The sequence below is a fragment of the Vanacampus margaritifer genome, chromosome 13 (assembly GCF_051991255.1).
Source record: "Vanacampus margaritifer isolate UIUO_Vmar chromosome 13, RoL_Vmar_1.0, whole genome shotgun sequence".
Lineage (NCBI taxonomy): Eukaryota > Metazoa > Chordata > Actinopteri > Syngnathiformes > Syngnathidae > Vanacampus > Vanacampus margaritifer.
Window position 1 is genome coordinate 569,837 of NC_135444.1, and position 18,841 is coordinate 588,677.

At 41.3% G+C, this 18,841-nt stretch overlaps 1 protein-coding gene across 9 annotated transcripts in view; it reads right to left on the reverse strand.

Annotated features, from left to right (window-relative positions):
- The window catches only part of LOC144062592 (neuroligin-1-like), a 250,496-nt gene that overhangs the window by 135,612 nt on the left and 96,043 nt on the right, over positions 1-18,841 (reverse strand). For 7 of the 9 annotated variants that reach the window (XR_013296419.1, XM_077584128.1, XM_077584124.1 and 4 more), the window contains one exon: positions 9,552-9,611. The exons of the other annotated variants lie outside the window; for them this stretch is intronic. Coding sequence is in view for 6 of the 7 variants with exons in the window: in XM_077584128.1 (XP_077440254.1) it covers positions 9,552-9,611 (60 nt within the window). In the remaining variant the exon portion in view is untranslated. The remainder of the gene's footprint in view (positions 1-9,551; positions 9,612-18,841) is intronic. 9 annotated transcript variants of the gene reach the window in all.

The window sequence follows — 18,841 nt, forward strand, 5'->3', positions numbered from 1 at the left end:
AAGTTTTAGTTTACACCATTTTTGTTTGCTGTGCTTGCCTGTCGGCTGCGGTGAGTATGTGGTGGCACCACTGGGCACCCCCTCCTAATGTAGGTTGCTCACCAAAGGGTGGTCTCGGCGAGCTGTTTGTTATTTTAAATCTTGATCTTAATTCTATTTTTAGTGTACAGCAGCTAATCTTAGCATTGTTTTTAACTGCCAAGTCCAATCTTAATAAACTACATTGTCAAGTTGTTGTGTTTTGTTTTAAACAATTGTTTTTATTTTTCTCTTTTTAACTTATCTTGAAGTTTTTATTTAAAAAGGTGTTTTAAATAAATATTTTAATTGGAACCTCACCTCTGTATTCAGAAGCTTACCTGCATTATGGTTGTAGCGATAAGATTATTCTAGCCCCCACTCCAGCACACATACAATGGCTTTTATTTTCCGCCCGCGGCATCCCGTCGCTATTAACGACATCAGATATTTCTTTAATGATTTGTTTGGAAGGTGTTTGGACGCATGCGCGAGATGCTGTGACTATCGCGAGACCTACAGCGAGACCGGGAAACCCCAACATGGCGGCGCCCTGCTGCTAAGATAGAATTAGCTCTATTATACTAAACTAATCCAAATTTAACCATCATATATCTTGCCTTTCTTTTTTTTCCCCCTCTCTTTTTCATCCGACAGATTTGGAATACCACCCAACGTGGAGGACCTCGAACGCTTCATCGACGCATATTTTTACAGCTGCGCGATGGAGAATCCTTCCGTCGAGAAACTGTCGAGAAAACCTTCGAAAAAGAGGAAAAATGATTCAGCGACGGACACGGAGAACCTAGCCACTACGGAGGTTTCGGTCAGTATGCTGGAGTCCATAAATAAAAAAATTAGAGGTCCTCTCCCTAATCAGCGAGGACGTCAAAGAATTGAAAGTAAGTATGGAATTCTTCAGCCAACAAGTAAGTGAGCTCCAACGAGACAATGCCGAGTTACACTCTACACTCGTGACCGTTTCAGCCGAGTTAGAAACCGTTAAAAAGGAAAATAAAACGCTAAAAGAAACTGTTCTGGATATTCAATCCCGTAGCATGCGGGAGAATTTAATATTCTCAGGAATATCCGAGAATACCTCTGACAATCCAGAGGTTGAGATAAAAAAAATTATGACGACGTCGTTAAAAATTCCTCAGGAGTCGGTAAATAACATCTCTTTTCACCGGGTACATCGGCTTGGAGCCCCTAGGGGCAACAGACCCCGTCCTATTATCGCCAAGTTTGAGCATTTTAAACAGAAAGAATTTGTTAAAAGTAAAGGACGGGAGCTTAAAGGGACCTCATTTGGAATGAACGACCAATTCCCGAGAGAGATTAATGAGCGGCGAAAGGTACTGTTTCCTATAATGAAACAAAATAGGCAGGAGGGTAAACGGACTGCGATGGTCGTCGATAAACTATACATCGATGGCCAACTATTCCGGAACCCCAACTCCACTCCCTGGCTGTTCTAAATGGCATTGGTGGAACTAAACTTTGTTTGATCATTAGATGTATACATATACTGTATATGTGGTTATAAAACCTTAAATATGAATACTCATTATGTTTAGGCGATATTATAAATATATTATTAAATACATAACTATATCTAAAGTATATTTAAACAAAAATCTCGCTTAGGTTACCAGTTATTGGTGTATTTTTATGTTTAATCCCCCGTTAACTTCCTTTACTTTTACCTCCCTACCTGTTTTTTCACTGTTATATTTACTTACTCGTTACCTCATATTTTACACAAATTACATAAACCACCTAACCACTTTGATTCTATCCTATAACATACTAATACTGACAAATGGCCTATGCAGATATATACACAGGACTGAGTCTATATTGTTTGTATGCATAAATTAGTTCTGGTTTCCTGGAATGTTTGTGGCGCTCGCTCAGAAGCAAAAAGAATAAAAACTTTAGACCATCTCTTAAAATTAAAAGCAGATATTTGCCTCCTACAAGAAACCCACCTACAAAAATCTGAAGAAAAATTACTTATTGATAAGAATTTTAGCCAAGCGTACTCTGCCCCTTATAATAGTAGACAAAGAGGAGTCTGTATACTCATACATAAGAATTTACTCTTTACTTTAAATAATACAATAATAGACCCAGAGGGCCGGTACATTATTATTCAGGTGACTATATTTAATAAAATATATACACTTGGTAATTTATATGCCCCTAATAATGATGATCCGGCCTTTTTCCATGAATTTTTCTCTCAGCTGTTTGATTTAGCAGCGAACTCTACTATTATTATTGGAGGAGACTTTAACACAGTCTTAAATCCATTAGTTGACCGTTCTAATAATACAACATGTAGACGATTACAATCTACTAAAGTAATAGGGGAATATATGGATGACTTTGGCCTCGTCGACAGCTGGAGACTTAAAAACCCAAATAAGAAGGAATTTACCTTCTTTTCCGCTGTGCACCGGTCTTTTTCAAGAATTTATTATTTTCTTACAAATAACTCTATTGCTGATAAAACTGTTACAAAAATACATCCTATTATTATTAGCGACCATGCACCAGTCTCCCTTTCCCTACAAGTTGATTATACCTTTAAACCACCACCGACATGGCGGTTTAACATCTCACTGCTAAACGACGCAGAGTTTGACAAAATTATAAGAAAAGAATGGGCAGACTTTTTGGAAATAAATGACTCTCCAGACCTATCGCCATCTCTTCTCTGGGAAACTGGGAAAGCAGTAATTAGAGGTAAAATTATATCATATTCATCTTATAAAAAGAAACAGGATCAAAAATCAGAAAAAGACTTGGAAGATAAAATTAAACAACTGACGGATGAGTACGCAATAAACCCAAATAACCAAATATGGACTGACTTACAAAATACAAAAATACAGTTAGACGATATGCTAACTAAAAAGACAGAATTTATAATACAACAATTGAGATATAACAACTTTGAATATAATAACAAATCAGGTAAATTTCTTGCAAACCAACTTCAACACAATCGGGAAAAGTCTCTTATAACGGCGATTAAAGGGACAACTGGTGAATGCACACAATCACCAGAAGAAATTAATCACATTTTTTATAACTATTATCGTAACCTATACTTAGAAACTAACAAGCCTAACCCTGAGCATATTGAGGCATTCCTCAGTAGCTTAAATATGCCTCAGTTAACTACTGAATATAAAGACATGTTAGATGCGCCACTTACTATAAACGAGTTGTACAGTGCTCTAGATAGTATGCCTAATGGCAAAGCACCTGGCCCGGATGGTTATCCGGCTATATTTTTTAAGCACTTCTGGTTAATGCTTGCTCCACTATTCTTAAGAGTAGTAACAGAAATTAAAACTAAGGGTTACATACGCCCACACATGAATACAGCAGCAATTAAACTTTTATTAAAGCCAGAAAAAGACCCCACCCTTCCATCAAGTTACCGTCCGATTTCACTAATTAATACTGATATTAAAATTATCACTAAGGCTTTCACATCTAGATTAGAAACAGTAATCTCGACAATTATTCATAGCGACCAAACAGGCTTTATTAAAGATCGGCACTCTACTAATAATATTAGGAGACTCTTTAACCTTATTAGCATGTCACAGCGGCATGATAAAAAGGCAGTTATTATATCATTGGATGCAGAAAAAGCTTTCGACAAAGTTAACTGGTCCTTCCTCTTTGCTGTTTTAAATAAATTTGGCTTTGGGAAATCATTTATCCACTGGGTATCAGTATTATATGATTCTCCAAAAGCTACAGTTACTACTAATGGGATTATATCTCAGAGCTTTACTTTACAGAGAGGCACAAGACAGGGATGCCCACTATCCCCTTTATTATTTGCAATATTTATTGAGCCACTTGCATTAGCCATACGCCAGGAAAGAAGGATTCAAGGAATTCACTCTGGGGTAACAGAACATAAAATTAATCTATATGCCGATGACATCTTACTTTATTTAGAAAAGCCGGCTACTTCGCTAGGGGAAGTATTTAATTTAATAACTAAATTCTCACAGTTATCAGATTATTCTATTAACTGGACAAAATCAACACTTCTACCTATTACAGAAAATTCATGGAACCCTGCAAGCCAGGACCCACACTACTTATTTCCTATAGGTAATTTAAAATACTTAGGCATAAAAATCTCACCTAAATTAACTGATTTAATTCATTTAAACTTTTCTCCACTTCTGGATAACATTTATAGTGACTTGGAGCGCTGGAATAATCTTCCTATTTCTCTAATAGGACGAATAGCCACCATTAAAATGAAAGTTTTACCTAAAATAAACTATTTTTTCTCAATGATTCCATTTAAACCTACGGCTAAATGGTTCCAGTTGTTGGACTCAGCCGTAACAAAATTTTACTGGAATAAAAAAAAAGCAAAGATTAGTCTATCTACTCTTCAGAAAAGCAAATCCAAAGGTGGTCTAGAGGCACCAAATTTTATGTACTACTATATAGCTAACCAGCTACAATATATCGTTCTATGGGCACAACCCAACAAAGACACTAACTGTTGGTTGGAACTAGAACAGAAGGATTGTAATAACCTCAGACTTCGAGATTTACTCTTTATTACAACATCGATTAAGCGCCATAATTGTTTTAAAAACCCAATGATTTCCGCCACCGTGACTGCCTGGTGGAAGGCACTAGAATTGACAAAAGCCCAAGTGGAGCCCTGTGGACTTTCTCCCCTATGGCATAACCCCGACTTTCAACTTAACAACCAACCGTTTCATTTAGCTGTGTGGGAGCAGAAAGGAATTACACATCTCCACCATCTCTTCTCAGATAATATGTTTATATCATATACATCCTTGCTCCAAAAATACAATATAAAAAACGGAAATTTTTTACATTATCTACAAGTTAAAAATATGATAAAGAAAAAAATTCCAACACTTCGGGGTACGCTCCAACCGCCTGTTTTAGCTAAAGATATTAACAAGCTTTCTCCGACAACAACAAAAAAACTTTCAAAAATATATAAGTTACTTTCATATACTGATAAAATGTCTTTACCCATCTCGAAATGGGAGACAGACTTGTCTATAGCACCGGAACCTGACTTTTGGATTCAAGTTTGTGAAAACGCATTTAAAATGACAAAACACACAAATTTACAACTTATCCAATATAAAGTTATTCACAGAACATACATTACTCAATATATGATGAAGAAAATGGGACTCTCAGACTCCGACATTTGTCTCCAATGCTTACAAAACACTACAGACACTTATGTTCATGCTTTATGGTTATGTACTCCGGTTATGTATTTCTGGACTAAAGTCTTAGAAAAACTTTCCGCTATTTTGGACTGTAGGATACCTTTATCTCCAAACTTGTGTTTGCTAGGTGACCTAACAACAACTGATTTACCACATAAACAATTTCAATCTACACTTGTAGCCCTTACTATCGCTAAAAAAACAATTCTTGTTAACTGGAAAAATAAACAAACTCTGAATATCGACCAATGGTCTAACCTCCTCATAAATCACATTTTAATGGAAAAAATATCTGCCTCAAATAAAAACCAAATATCAAAATTTATAGAAACATGGTCTACGTATATAGAATTTTTTAACCTAATTCCGGTTACTTAATTCTGTCTGTTAGCGAGAGCCACTACATCGTGATAACTTACATTGATGTTTCTGCATTTGGCAATTTATTATTATATTATATTATTAGTATGGGATTTTTTTTAATGGGCTTTAGGCGAACTGATGAATACACACACGCTCGCACGCACGCACGCACACACACACACACACACACACGCACATACACATACTCACCCACATACAAAAAAAAGTATATATATATATATATATATATATATATATATATATATATATATATATATATATATATGTGTGTATATGTATATATATATGTATATGTATTTAAAAAAAAAAAAAAAAAAAGGAGAGCAATGATGATGTCAAATCAAATGAACAATACTGAGCTCTTCTGTAGAAAAAAAAAAAAAAAAAAACGACATCAGAAGTTGATGCGCACAACGATCACTTAACTACCGGGTTTTGTGAAAAGGGTCTATGCCTCTCACATCACCAGCTAAATTGGCTAGTAAATACTTATGACCACCCGTCAAAATAAATTTTAACCTGCATTTGGCGGGTGTTAATGTGTGTGTGTATATATATATATATATATATATATATATATATATATATATATATATATATATATATTATTATTATTATTATTATTATTATTATTATTTATTCTTGAGCAATTTGGACTTTCCAATTGTTTCAACCTGATTTTGTTGCTCAATCGGAACCAATACATTTTATATGAAATAACAGGTGTAGGTTTATCATGTCAATTCATTGTTCTTTTTTTAAAATCAATGTGTCGTCAAAACTTACAGGTCAGTCATGCTGAGAGGAAGAGAAATCTCATAGGACCTCAGGAAGTGGGTAGTTACAGCACATCTGTCTGCGGAAAGCTATAAAGTCATCTAAGAAAAATTGAGCTTCATCATTCCACTGTAAAGCAGATCATCTGCAACTAGAGAACACTGAAAAATACTACAATCCAGCCTAGAAGTGGATGACCTTCTAAGATTTTTATTTTCCAGGGACAGCAGGTTAAAAAAAGAGAACAATTCTGAGGTCGTAGTCACTGAAAAGTTTGGAAAGCTCCTCGGTAGCAAGGCCCCGAGTGTCGATGAGATACACCCGGAGTTCCTAAAGACTGTGACTGTTGCTGTCGTGGTTGACACGCCTGACATGCCTTGACAACATCGCGTGGACTGGATTGGCCTGGGTGGTAGTCCCCCTTTTAAAGACGGGGGACCGGAGGGTGGGTTATATAGAGCACTGGTTCTCAGCCCCAGTCCTCAAGTACCCATATCCATTCTGTTTTCCATGTCTTCCCAGCCAACACAGCTAAGGATTGTTATCACACTTCATGCAGAGCGTGCTGATTAGCTGATCGTTTTAAACACCTGTGTTGCTTATGACATGGAAAACAGGCTGGATTGGGGTACTCAAGGACCGTGGTTGAAAACCACTGATATAGAGAGATCACACTCCTCAGCCTGCCTGGTAAGGTCCAATCAGGTGTGCTGGAGGGGAGGGTCCGTTGTGAAGTCCAATCTCGGATTCAGGAGGAGCAGTATGAATTTCCTTCCAGCAATGGAACAGTGGACAAGCTCTACACCCTCGGCAGGGTCTTCGAGGGTGCATGGGAGAACGCCAACCAGTCTACATGTGTTTTGTGGGCTAGGAGAAGACGTTCGACTGTGTCTCTCGGGGAGTCCTGTGTGTGAGGAGTGGAAGGTGCTTAGGGAGTACGGGGCACCAAACCCCCTGATATGGGCTGTTCGGTCCCTTTACGACTGGTGTCAGAATTTGGTCCGCATTGCCGGGCAGTGGATTCATTCTCAATGAGGAATGGACTCTGCCAAGGTTGCCCTCAATTCTCTTCATAACCTTTATGGACAGAATTTCTAGGCGCAGCCGAAGCATTGAGCGGTTCCAGTTTGGTGGCCTCAGCATTGCATCTTTGCCTTTTGCAGATGATGCGGTGCTGTTGTCTTCTTCAAGGCATGATCTCCAACTCTCACCGGAGCAGTTTGGATGAAGATCAGCACCTCCAAATCCGAGACCATGGTCCTGAGTCGAAAAAGGGTGGAGTGCCTTCTCTGAGTCAGGGATTAGATCCTGCCTCAAATGGAGGAGTTCAAATATATTGGGTCTTGTTCACGAGTGGTGCCAGGATGGAGCGGGAGATCGACAGGCAGAACAGTGCAGATGTGGAGCTGAGTGGAAAGGCAAAGCTCTGGATTTATCGGGCGTTCTACGTTCCTAACCTCACCTATGGTCACGAGCTGTGGGTCATGACCGAAAGAACAAGTGGACAAGATACAAGCGGCCAAAATGAGTTTCCTCCGCAGGGTGTCCAGGCTCTCCCTTAGAGATGGCGTGAGAAGCTTGGGACTCGGGACTCAGGAATTGACATCGGGAATTGAGCTGATGCTCCTCCGCGATGAGAGGAGCTAGCTGAGGTGGCTCGAGCATCTGGTTCAGATGCCTCCCTGGAGAGGTGTTCCGGGCATGTCCCACAACCAGGAGGCCCCAGTGATGACCCAGGACATGCTGGAGAGACTATGGGACTCAACCCCGGGTAAGCGTTAGAAAATGGATGGACACCATCTGTATTTGCTATGATTTGAGTTTTTGAATCGTGCGTTTTCTCTCCGTACCACAAAACATCTACTTGTCTACAACACAATGCAAACTTCATCAGTGTGCAGAGGCTGGCGTAGCATATATACTTATATTTTGGACTCTCCGATTGATCGATGTCATATTTTACTACAAAGAAATCTACACCATACATGTTGCAGTTGGTGAGGCCACACGAATTGTTCCATACATAATTTATCTTTTACCAGCAATGCTCAACACATTACAGAATGAAATAAGGAATGGACCTATATGCCACTATTTTACACACAACCTAAAGTCATGGATTGTATAATAAAAAAATAACTTAAAAATGACACAAATTCAACTAATGGTAAAACGGATTAATGTCCTTATAAATTCATTAATTAAATGTATTGTGCCACGCAATGTACTCTGGAAACCAAAATGGCTAGATATGACACGTCTGTGCAGTGTGCTTACTGCGACGTATTAGGAAAGTATTGACGTTTTTTTTGTTCATTGGCACCACAAAAAAATACAAATCTAGAATGTATGTTGTATGAATAGCGCAAGTTTTGATGTTGACAAAAATGTCAGCCTCATGAAAATAGTTTGAGAAATGAGCAACCTATGGCTATGCACTGTGGTGTTTTTTCCCCCAATTCCCCAGGGAACTAATGGTTAAAGGGACAGTATACATTATTTAGATCCATCTAGTCGTGAACTAATAGAATGCAATGAATTGGGAGAATGTGCACCACGGTGCTTCAGTACGACCACACTTAGCAAGCCCAGTACTAGTTACTGTAATAGGATTTATTTTTACATTAATGTAGAGAAAACTTCACTCATGTGCAGTTAGACTGTGATGTGTGCTAGACTTGCACAAAAATACAGCCCTTAGTGTGAAAACGTAAAAGCCAGAATTTAATATACTAATGATATTTTAATGAAACAGATCAATGTATGACATGCACAATGTGTTTCAAATTGGGTGCTGTGACGAATATTGACTACATTTACAAAGTTGAATGTATAGAAAAACAAATGTGAAGGAAAGAACAAACTCAGACACACAGTGTCAAAAGACAATATTAAGGACATCAAAACAAAGCTGAAAAATATGAATTCATTCATCCCAAAAATATACAGTATTTTCTTACACACACACACACACAATGACAGTTGCATAAAAAAAGACAAGAATTGTTGGAAAATCATAGAAGATACAATGTTTAAAGAGAAAATGAAGTTTGATTTTCTTATTCATGCAAATTTGTCATTTTGTCAGTAAATGGAAAATACCTTCATCTGCTGCGTGGCCACTATCACTTAAATCATCAGAGTGTTTCTTTGTAAGGGGACCTATAAGACCAAGGAGAAGGAAGGAGGAAAACAGGATAATCAAAAACACAGACAGCCTCAAAAATACGCTCTCAAGGATTACACTGTTACTTAAATGCTTCTGTAGCCTCGAAGTATGTATATATATTTTATTACATAGAGGCATTGGACTGCACCCTGTAGAAATCCAGGTTTGCCTGATCACAAAAAAAGACACAAAGAGCAATATGTTGTGTTCCCCGATTTGAACAATAGGTGGCAGTATTACTTTGAATAATCAAAAAGAAAAAGGCACAGAACAAACGCTCTCCAGTGTTTCCACATTAGATAAAAAAAACTTTTTGGCTCCACAAGTGATTGTGTTGATAGCATTGTGTGAGTTGGCTGATGTCAAAGAAAGATGAAGCATTAAGTCATATAACCTATATAAAATACAATGTACTGTATATATTACAGTTTTTCACAATTGCTTAAGGACGAAATAGAAAACCCGGGCTCGGACTTTAAAGTAGCACAAATGAGCATTTGGTCTTCATTTATTATGGCGGCACATTTGTACAAAAGCGGTATTGTTTTCCCTTTAATTTCCCTTGAAAGAACCACATTTCCCATGAGGCCAAGCGCAAATCATCATGAAATCCGGACGTCCAAGACGTCCGCAGTTGGACTGAATTACATTGTTTCCAGTGGCTCTTTTCTACTTTTTCTTTATACATCACTTTAACGTTTGTCAAGTATATTAACAGCAGACGGTGGTTGTGATCGTATCTTCTTTATTGTACACATAAACGGCTGCCCCTCCCTTCCCGCGATGCATTCACAAGCATTTGTAAACAAAAATAACACAACTTTTGAGTGTTGCGTGGCTGGTTGCGTCAGTCTGGAAAGGCGAATTATCAAGCTGATGGCTATTTATTGCTACCATGCAATTTTCCAATAGCTAACATTAGCATAATTATTTTTTATTTGAGCATTGAAAGTAGGGGTGTGCCAAAAAATCGATTCTCATAAGAATCGCAATTCTCATTTAGTACGATTTAGAATCGCTTTTAAACGTCCCAAAATCGATTTTATTTAAATTATTTTATACTGTCTTCCCTTTGTGTGTGTGTGCCTTTATTAGGAGCGCTGTTCATGTTGTACCCGATTTAGCCACTTAGGGGCAGTGTGGTTCCATGCGGTCTGATATACTGTTAAGTTGTAGAGACATTAGAGAGTAGAAGGGAAAAGTCACGATCAAGTTATTGCAATAAAAGTTTTTGTTTTTTCAGCGTGGAACCGTTCTTTTGAGTGATAAAAGTGCCGTGAGTAGAGCACTAATTAGCGAGTCAGTAGAGTAGATCAATACGATTCCTTAAACATCTATAAATTGAAGCAAAAAATCATTGTCAATCAAATCATTTTGAATAAAAAAATCGCCCCATAATCGAAAATTGATTCTGAATCGAATCGCACACCCAAAAATCGGAATCGAATCGTGAGACATTAAAAGATTCCCACCCCTAATGGAAAGCTACGTTCTAAAAAGAGCCAAGTTCCCGCAAAGGCACTGTCGTTTGGAAATCCCCCGTCTTCCGCCTTGCCAGCAAGTGAAAATCCTGTACTGTGCTTTTAACCACACCCAGGTAGGCTTTTTATCATCATTATTATTGTCGCCTCAGACAAAAATCTTACTTTTTCGGGGTGATTTGTAGCTCCTGTATAACAGCAATCGCGCGTATACATTTGACACGACTTCGGTCTGGAACGCTTGGGGAAAGCACGTATGCCGTAAAGCAGACTGCACGTTTGTAGTTATTTTGTGTGGTAGTGTTCACACCATCCACCTCAAAGTTGTTTAGTGCTAGTATAAATTATACAGACCCCCCAAAAGTTTAATTAGTCTAGCTGTAAGTCAATGTTTCATCAGCAGAATTATGAAAATATGAATTTAAGGTTCAAATCGTATTTAGTGTTGCTAACACTACACACAATTAGCACAACCACGGACACTAGATGCAGAACATCTTACATCCTGTGCAAAATGAATCACTATTGTAAAACTCTAAACACATACCATTGTATGTTTATGAAATACATGTTTCATAAGGCTTGAACAAGTTTCACACTTCTATGTTTAACTTCAACAACTTTTTGCTTTTTGTTACTGTAAGCGAAGTACAGTACACTAAGAAAAGGCAAATACACAACATGGTCAATTAATCAAACACAATACCAATGCTACACACTATTGAAAATCGTATTTCTCTTCATACACATTGCATCCAGTGCCACTCACACTGATGTATGAATGGTGACTGTGAATGTTTGGGGGTGGTCACAGTAGGCAGTGGCAGCCACGTTTCCGGTAACCTGCACTAGGGCAGTTGTGGCTACTTACATTTACTTACTTAACGTTTACCGTCACCAGAGTGTGAGTGCATGAATAATATATTCATTGTAAAGTGTCATTGAGTGTCCAGAAAAGCGCTATATAAATCTGATGCATTATTATTATTATTATTATCACAACAAAATTAAAATAGACAATAGACGAAAATAGACAAATAAAAATACTGTACTATCAGTACAGGTTAAATTAACTGTGAAGTTATGAAATAAATTAATAAATAAATACAATTAATTAAATCAATTTTGTATTTGGATCTGACCAGCAAATGTCATCAACATTGTAGGCAATATCCCCATTGTTTTTTTTTCCGTCTTGTTGGAATGTCCTTATGGCAGATGCAACTGTATATTTCTGCTACGATTTGGCTGAACTTTTAGTCAAGCCTCCCTCACGTCCTCGTGTAATTCAGAAACCTTTCAGAACTCCGGATCCGGATCCACACATCCCCGCATATTGTGTGAATTGACACGCGGACTCCTTGCGGCGTCTGTACGGAGCCTGTTCCGTATCTGTTTTGCAGTCAGTGTAAATTGGGTAAATTGCTGGGGGTGGGGGTGTCTGGGGCTTTGGGGACCTGGGGGCGGCTGGGGCTGGGTTGTGGTGGGTGGCGGATGGGGATGTGAGGGGCGTTGGTGTCTTGGGGGGAGCGGGGGCTGTGGGCCAGTGGGGTGCCTGGCGGGCCTGTCGTGCCCCGTTCTGCTGCGTTGGGCTGGGGGCGCCGTGTTGGAGTAGGGGGGCGCTCCTGGCTCCTGGGTTTACCCTCCGGCCGGTGGCCCCTGCGGGGCCCGGGGGTTGTGCCTTGGCGCTGCCGTGGCCTGGGGGGTTGTGCATGCTAGATTCACCACACCAGCATCTATCGAACACAATCTGCTTCTTCCTCTGGTCTTTGAATCGGTGGAAGCTGATGTCTGTGGATCTCACTCTGCTTTATCTATCCTTCCTTCCTTTCCTCAGTCTCTTCTTTGGTCTCTTGAGGTCCCCCTAATTTGTTGGAATTAAGATGTTTCTGGGGTTGGTGAAAGACTCTGGTTGGTAACCCGGTGGGTAGTAGGTGATGTCTGGTTGGTGCTGGATTTCACTTTCCGTTCTTTTCTTTGATCCTTCCTCGAGTCTCCTGACAACTGGATTCTGAAGTATTCGGTTTAGGTGTACGGTATGTGATTTTTAATAGGTTTTAGGTGAATTAATGAGTACACACTCACACGCACGCACACATGCACATACTCACGCACATACAAAATAAAAATAAAAAAGGAAAAAAAACAGAGAGAGCAATGATGATGACATGTCCATCCATCCATTTTCTTAACCGCTTAGTCCTCACAAGGGTCGCGGGGGGTTGCTTGAGCCAACCCAGCTGGCTTCGGGGAGTAGGCGAGGTACACCCTGAACTGGTTGCCAGCCAATTGCAGGGCACACAGAGACAAACAACCATCCACACTCACAATCACACCTATGGACAATTTGGAGTGTTCAATTAACCTGCCATGCATGTCTTTGGAATGTGGGAGGAAACCGGAGTACCCGGAGGAAACCCACGCAAGCACGGGGAGAACATGCAAACTCCACCCAGGAAGGCCGAAGCCCGGACTCGATCTCACGTCCTCTGCACTGGGAGGCGGACGTACTAACTAGATGATGACATGTCGAATACTGAGATCTCTCTAAAAAAAACACAAAAAAAAGTAAATTGGTTGTCAGCGTCTATTCAACTATATCAGCTAGTGTTGCACAAATTTCATTTGAAAATTTGGTCCTTCTTCTTTGACGATGTTCTCCTCCTATTTCAGGTCTTACTTGAGCTCTACCTCCTGCTCCTCTACAGATTCCCCCATACCCTCGATTTTCTTCCAATTTGGTTGAAAGCAGAAAAATTTACAAGCTGCCTTTTTGTAGTGCTCAAACCTGATTGGTTTGTCTACAATAAAGCAATCATGTGTTTGCACACCTAATGCACAGGGTTGGGAGGGTTACTTTTAAAATGTAATCCATTACAGTTACAAGTTACCTGCTTAAAAAAATGTAGTTAGTAACGTAATCCAAGTACCATAATGTTAAAGTAATGTAACTAGATTACTTTTGGATTACTCCAATATTTAGTATGCTCATGAAGACAAAATAAAAATAATTGGTTGGGGGTTGGAGGGGGTTTGGGGGCGGCTGGGGCTGGGTTGGGGTGGATGGCGGGGGTAGATAGGGGGCGAGGGGGTCATGGGGGGAGCGGGGTTTGTGGACCGGTGGGGTGCCTGGCGGGCCTGCTGCGTTGGGTTGGGGGAGCGGGCCGTGTTGCGGTGGGGGGCGCTCCTGCTCCTGGGTTTGCTCTCCGACCGGTGGCCCCTGTGGGGCCCGGGGGTTGTCCCTTGGCGCTGCCGTGGCCTGGGGGAACCTGAGGTGTTGCGCTTGCTCTGTCCTGGCAGGGGCCGACGGCTCCCCTCTTTGGTGGAGATTTTCATGCATGCCAGATCCACCACACCAGCATCTATCGAAATTCAGACACAATCTGCTTCTTCCTCTGGTCTTTGAATCGGTGGAGGCTGGTGTCTGTGGATCTCACTCTGCTTCGTCTCGCCTTCCTTCCTTTCCTCAGTCTCTCCTTTGGTCTCTTGAGGTCTCCCTGATTTGTTGGAATTTGGATGTTTCTGGGGTTGGTGAAGGACTCTGGTTGGTGGCTCGGTGGGTGGTGGGTGTTGTCTGGTCGGTGCTGGATTTTACTTTCCTTTCTTTTCTTTGGTCCTTCCTCGGGTCTCCTGACGGCCTCACGGCTCTGGCTGGGTTCTGAAGTGTTCGGTTTAAGTGAACGAGATTTTTTAATAGGTTTTAGGTGAACTAATGAATACACACTCACATGAAAAAAAAAAATATTTTTTAAATAAATTAAAAAATATATATAAATATAAATAAATATCACCACAATTTATATTCTATACAATGTGCCCCTTTTATTTGTGGGTGATAGGGACCCGGGCAGCCTACAAATAGCAAAAACCCTTGTGTAATTAAAAAGCATGTAGGCTATTGATCGATTGATTGATTGAAGGCCATATGCTGTTTTTGAATTGTCACTGAAAGCAACCACACCTCATAGATAGATAGATAGATAGATAGATAGATAGATAGATAGATAGATAGATAGATAGATAGATAGATAGATAGATATAATATTTAATTCCCTGCGCAATAAAGCGGCACCTTCATCAATTGGATCATTGTCAAAAGGACATGCCATGTTCGTGACTTTACGCTATAGACTATAGACGTATTTACGCAAAAACTTGCCGCAGCGGAATTTATGAAGGAGGAAATGAAATGTGTGTGGCTGAAAGGAGGCAGGGACAGAGAAAATCTCGAGGTGAAAAACCTGCCACCGACCAGTTTTGATTTATGGACAATGTTGCTATGGTAACTGACCGAGAGCTTAAATTACCTCTTTTCCTCTGGTTTCAGTTACCTCCCTTTCTGAAAAGGAAGACACAAAGTTTCCCTACATTTCAGGGTTTTTTGACCCAGGGTTCACACTGAACCTACTTTACGAAATTCACAGGCGTCATACGTTTGACCCCTTTTCTACAATATGCTTAATTAAAATTCAAATCAGTGCCTTTCACAAAAGAAGAACTATTTTTCAAACAAGTTTTATGAACTCAGAAAATGATGTGTATGAAAAAATAATTACAGAACAGTCTGAGAATTGAGAGTGTTTTGGTGACAATAGTAAAGGAACTATTTACAGAACTTTTTTTATTAACAAGCCAAGGCAAGCAAAACAAGAGATCAATTACTATCCGCGTGCCAAAAGACAGAAGCGACACAGACAGATGATCTCTCTCTGCCTGTGTGCCACACGCAGCAGGGGCTGTGTGTCGTGTGCCAGTGACAGAGAATAAAAGAGAGGCAGTGAATGAGGGGAGAGAGGTGATGGCTTGCCTTCAGCCGCAACACGGATTTTAAGGAATTATTTGCATATTATATTAGTATCCGGAAAAAAATCAACTATCTCTTCTTTATCTCTAACTCTTCTTGAAGGGCAGCCTATAAGTCATTGAGGTTCTTGGGTGCAGAGTTTTCAGCCTCTACATGGCGACACAGCTGATCCCACAGGTTTTCAATAAAATTCAGGTCTGGAGAAAGTGGAGGCTATCCCATTTGACGTAAACCAGTCTCAAACACCCATTCCCTGATGACGCCACTTCCATGAGAAGGAGCATTGTCGTCCATGAAGATGAAATTAGTCCAGTGGTGGTTATGTAGGGGCACAATCACAGGATAAATTATGTTATTCAGGTAGTATGGGCTTGTCACTGTACCATTCACAAAGTGTGGGGCAGTTCTTTACCGACTGGACACACCTGCCAACACTGTAACACCGCCACCACCAAAAGCATGCCTGGTGATAACAGTGGCTGATGCATAATGCTCTCCAATATTGTTGGCGGCCATCATTTCTGCTCAACATGAATCAACTTTTATCAGAGAACAGCACTGAGGCCCACTGGTCCCTCGTCCAGCGTAAATGCTCCCTGGTCATGCAAGATGATGACAAATGTGCCTGATGGTGTGGTCAGGTACCCTTGCAGGTCGTCTAGCACGCAGACCACACTGATGTAAACAGTTTTGAATGGTCTGACGTGACACTTGGGTGCTTCGGCACTTCCCTTAACTCTTTGACTGCCAAAACCGTTAAATAACGTTTAGTAAAATCCTACGGAGGACTGCCAAAGACGTTAAAAGACGTTCACTATGTTTTGTTTTTTGTTTTTTTTGGAAACGGGTGGAGGAAAGCCTTGGCCAGCTGTGCTGAAAGTATCAAGCAGATCTAGTTAGTATAATGCCAATTTTGGGCACTAGATGGCAGCGATGACTCTCTTTGGAAGAGATTGGGTAGGCGTCAGTAGAAGACGTGAGGCGGAGCTAGATTGTTGAGGGGAAAATGGCTGAGGAAGCGAAAATGGCGACCGGTTGCAAGCAGCTCATGCTTGAGCATTTTTTTCAAAGACGAAAAGCATCGACCAATGCTAAAGATCACATTGATGACGACGATGATGATGATGGTGCCTCCGAGGTTGACGCCGAAGTTGGAAGCGTTGACGTGGCGGCTATGATCACGTCATAAAGCCTCACCGGCTAGCGATGCTAACGCCGGAAAACGCGGAGCACAACCGACGACCGGTTGCAAGCAGCTCACGCTTGAGCATTTTTTACAAAGACGAAAAGCATCGACCAATGCTAAAGAGCACATTGATGACGACGATGATGATGATGGTGACTCCGAGGTTGACGATCAGCAAGCCTGATAAGCCTGAAAGTAAAGTTGGAAAATACGACATCAGTTCCTACAAACACTTTACTAGGCTTTTCTTTGTTACAGTTTGGCACTTTAATTTTATAATTGAATGTAAAAAATTTTTTTTACATGCCTGCCAGGCACATTCAAGGGGAGGTGCTGTTACTTGAAATATTTGTATTTATTACTTCCTGTTGCACTACTCCAACTCCAAACTGAAAAAAAAAGGTATTTCATTTACCCCTCCGTGAGCCGACACCTTATCGTGGTGGAGGGGTTTGTGATGATCCTAGGAGCTATGTTGTCTGGGGCTTTATGCCCCTGGCAGTGTCACCCCTGGCAAACAGGTCCTAGGTGAGGGGCCAAACAAAGCACGGCTCAAAAGACCTCTATGACGAGTAAAATAAATGAACTGTCGTTTCCATTGCTCGGACGCGGGTCACCGGGGCCTCCCTCTAGAGCCAGGCCTGGAGGCGGGGCTTGTTGTTGAGCGCCTGGTTGCCGGGCCTACACCCATTGGGCCCGGCCGGGCTCAGACCGAAGAGGCAATGTGGGTCCCCCTTCCCATGGGCTCACCACCGGTGGGAGAGGCCAAAGGGGTCGGGTGCAAAGTGGGATGGGCGACAGCCAAGGGCAGGGACCTTGACGGAACGATCCCCTACAGAAGCTTGCTCTTGGGACATGGAATGTCACCTCTCTGGCGTGGGAAGGAGCCCGAGCTGGTGTGTGAGGCCGAGAAGTTCCGACTAGACACACAGATTGGGCTCTGGTACCAGTCCTCTCGAGAGGGGTTGGACTCTCTTTCATTCTGGAGTTGCCCACAGTGAGAGGCGCAGAGCAGGTGTGGGCATACTTATTGCCCTCCGGTTGCCGCATGTACATTGGGGTTCACCCCGATAGACGAGAAGGTAGCCTCCCTCCGCCTTTGGGTGGGGGAACGGGTCCTGACTGTTGTTTGTGCATATGCAACAAACAGCAGTTCAGAGTACGCACTCTTTTTGGAGTCCTTGGAGGGTGTGCTGGAGAGCGCTTCCTCTGCGGACTCCCTCGTTCTGCTGGGGGACTTCATCGCTCACATGGGCAATGACAGTGAGACCTGGAGGGACGTGATTGGGAGGAAAGCCTCTCCCCCGAACGGTGTTTTGTTATTGGACTTCTGTGCTTGTCACAGATTGTCCATAACGAACACCATGTTCAAACATAGGGGTGTCCATATGTGCACTTAGTACCAGGGCACCCTAGGCCGTAGTTCGATGATCAACTTTGTAGTCATGTCATCAGATGTGCGGCCGCATGTTTTGGACACTAGGGTGAAGAGAGGGGCGAAGCTGTCAAATGATCACCACCTGGTTGTGTGTTGGCTTCGATGGCGGGGAAGATGCCGGTCAGACCTGACTTGTATTTTGAAGACGTACGTAATAGAACTCAAGTTTAGCAACTTGTAAATTTCAGCTGGCTGAATTTGAAGTTGTGTCTTTGTTTCCTGGGAATTGAATTTGCTGTGCACCGCGACGTAACGACACTCTGTCTTATGTACCTCGGAGTAGCTACCCGAGGCTAACATAACGGCTTCAGAGT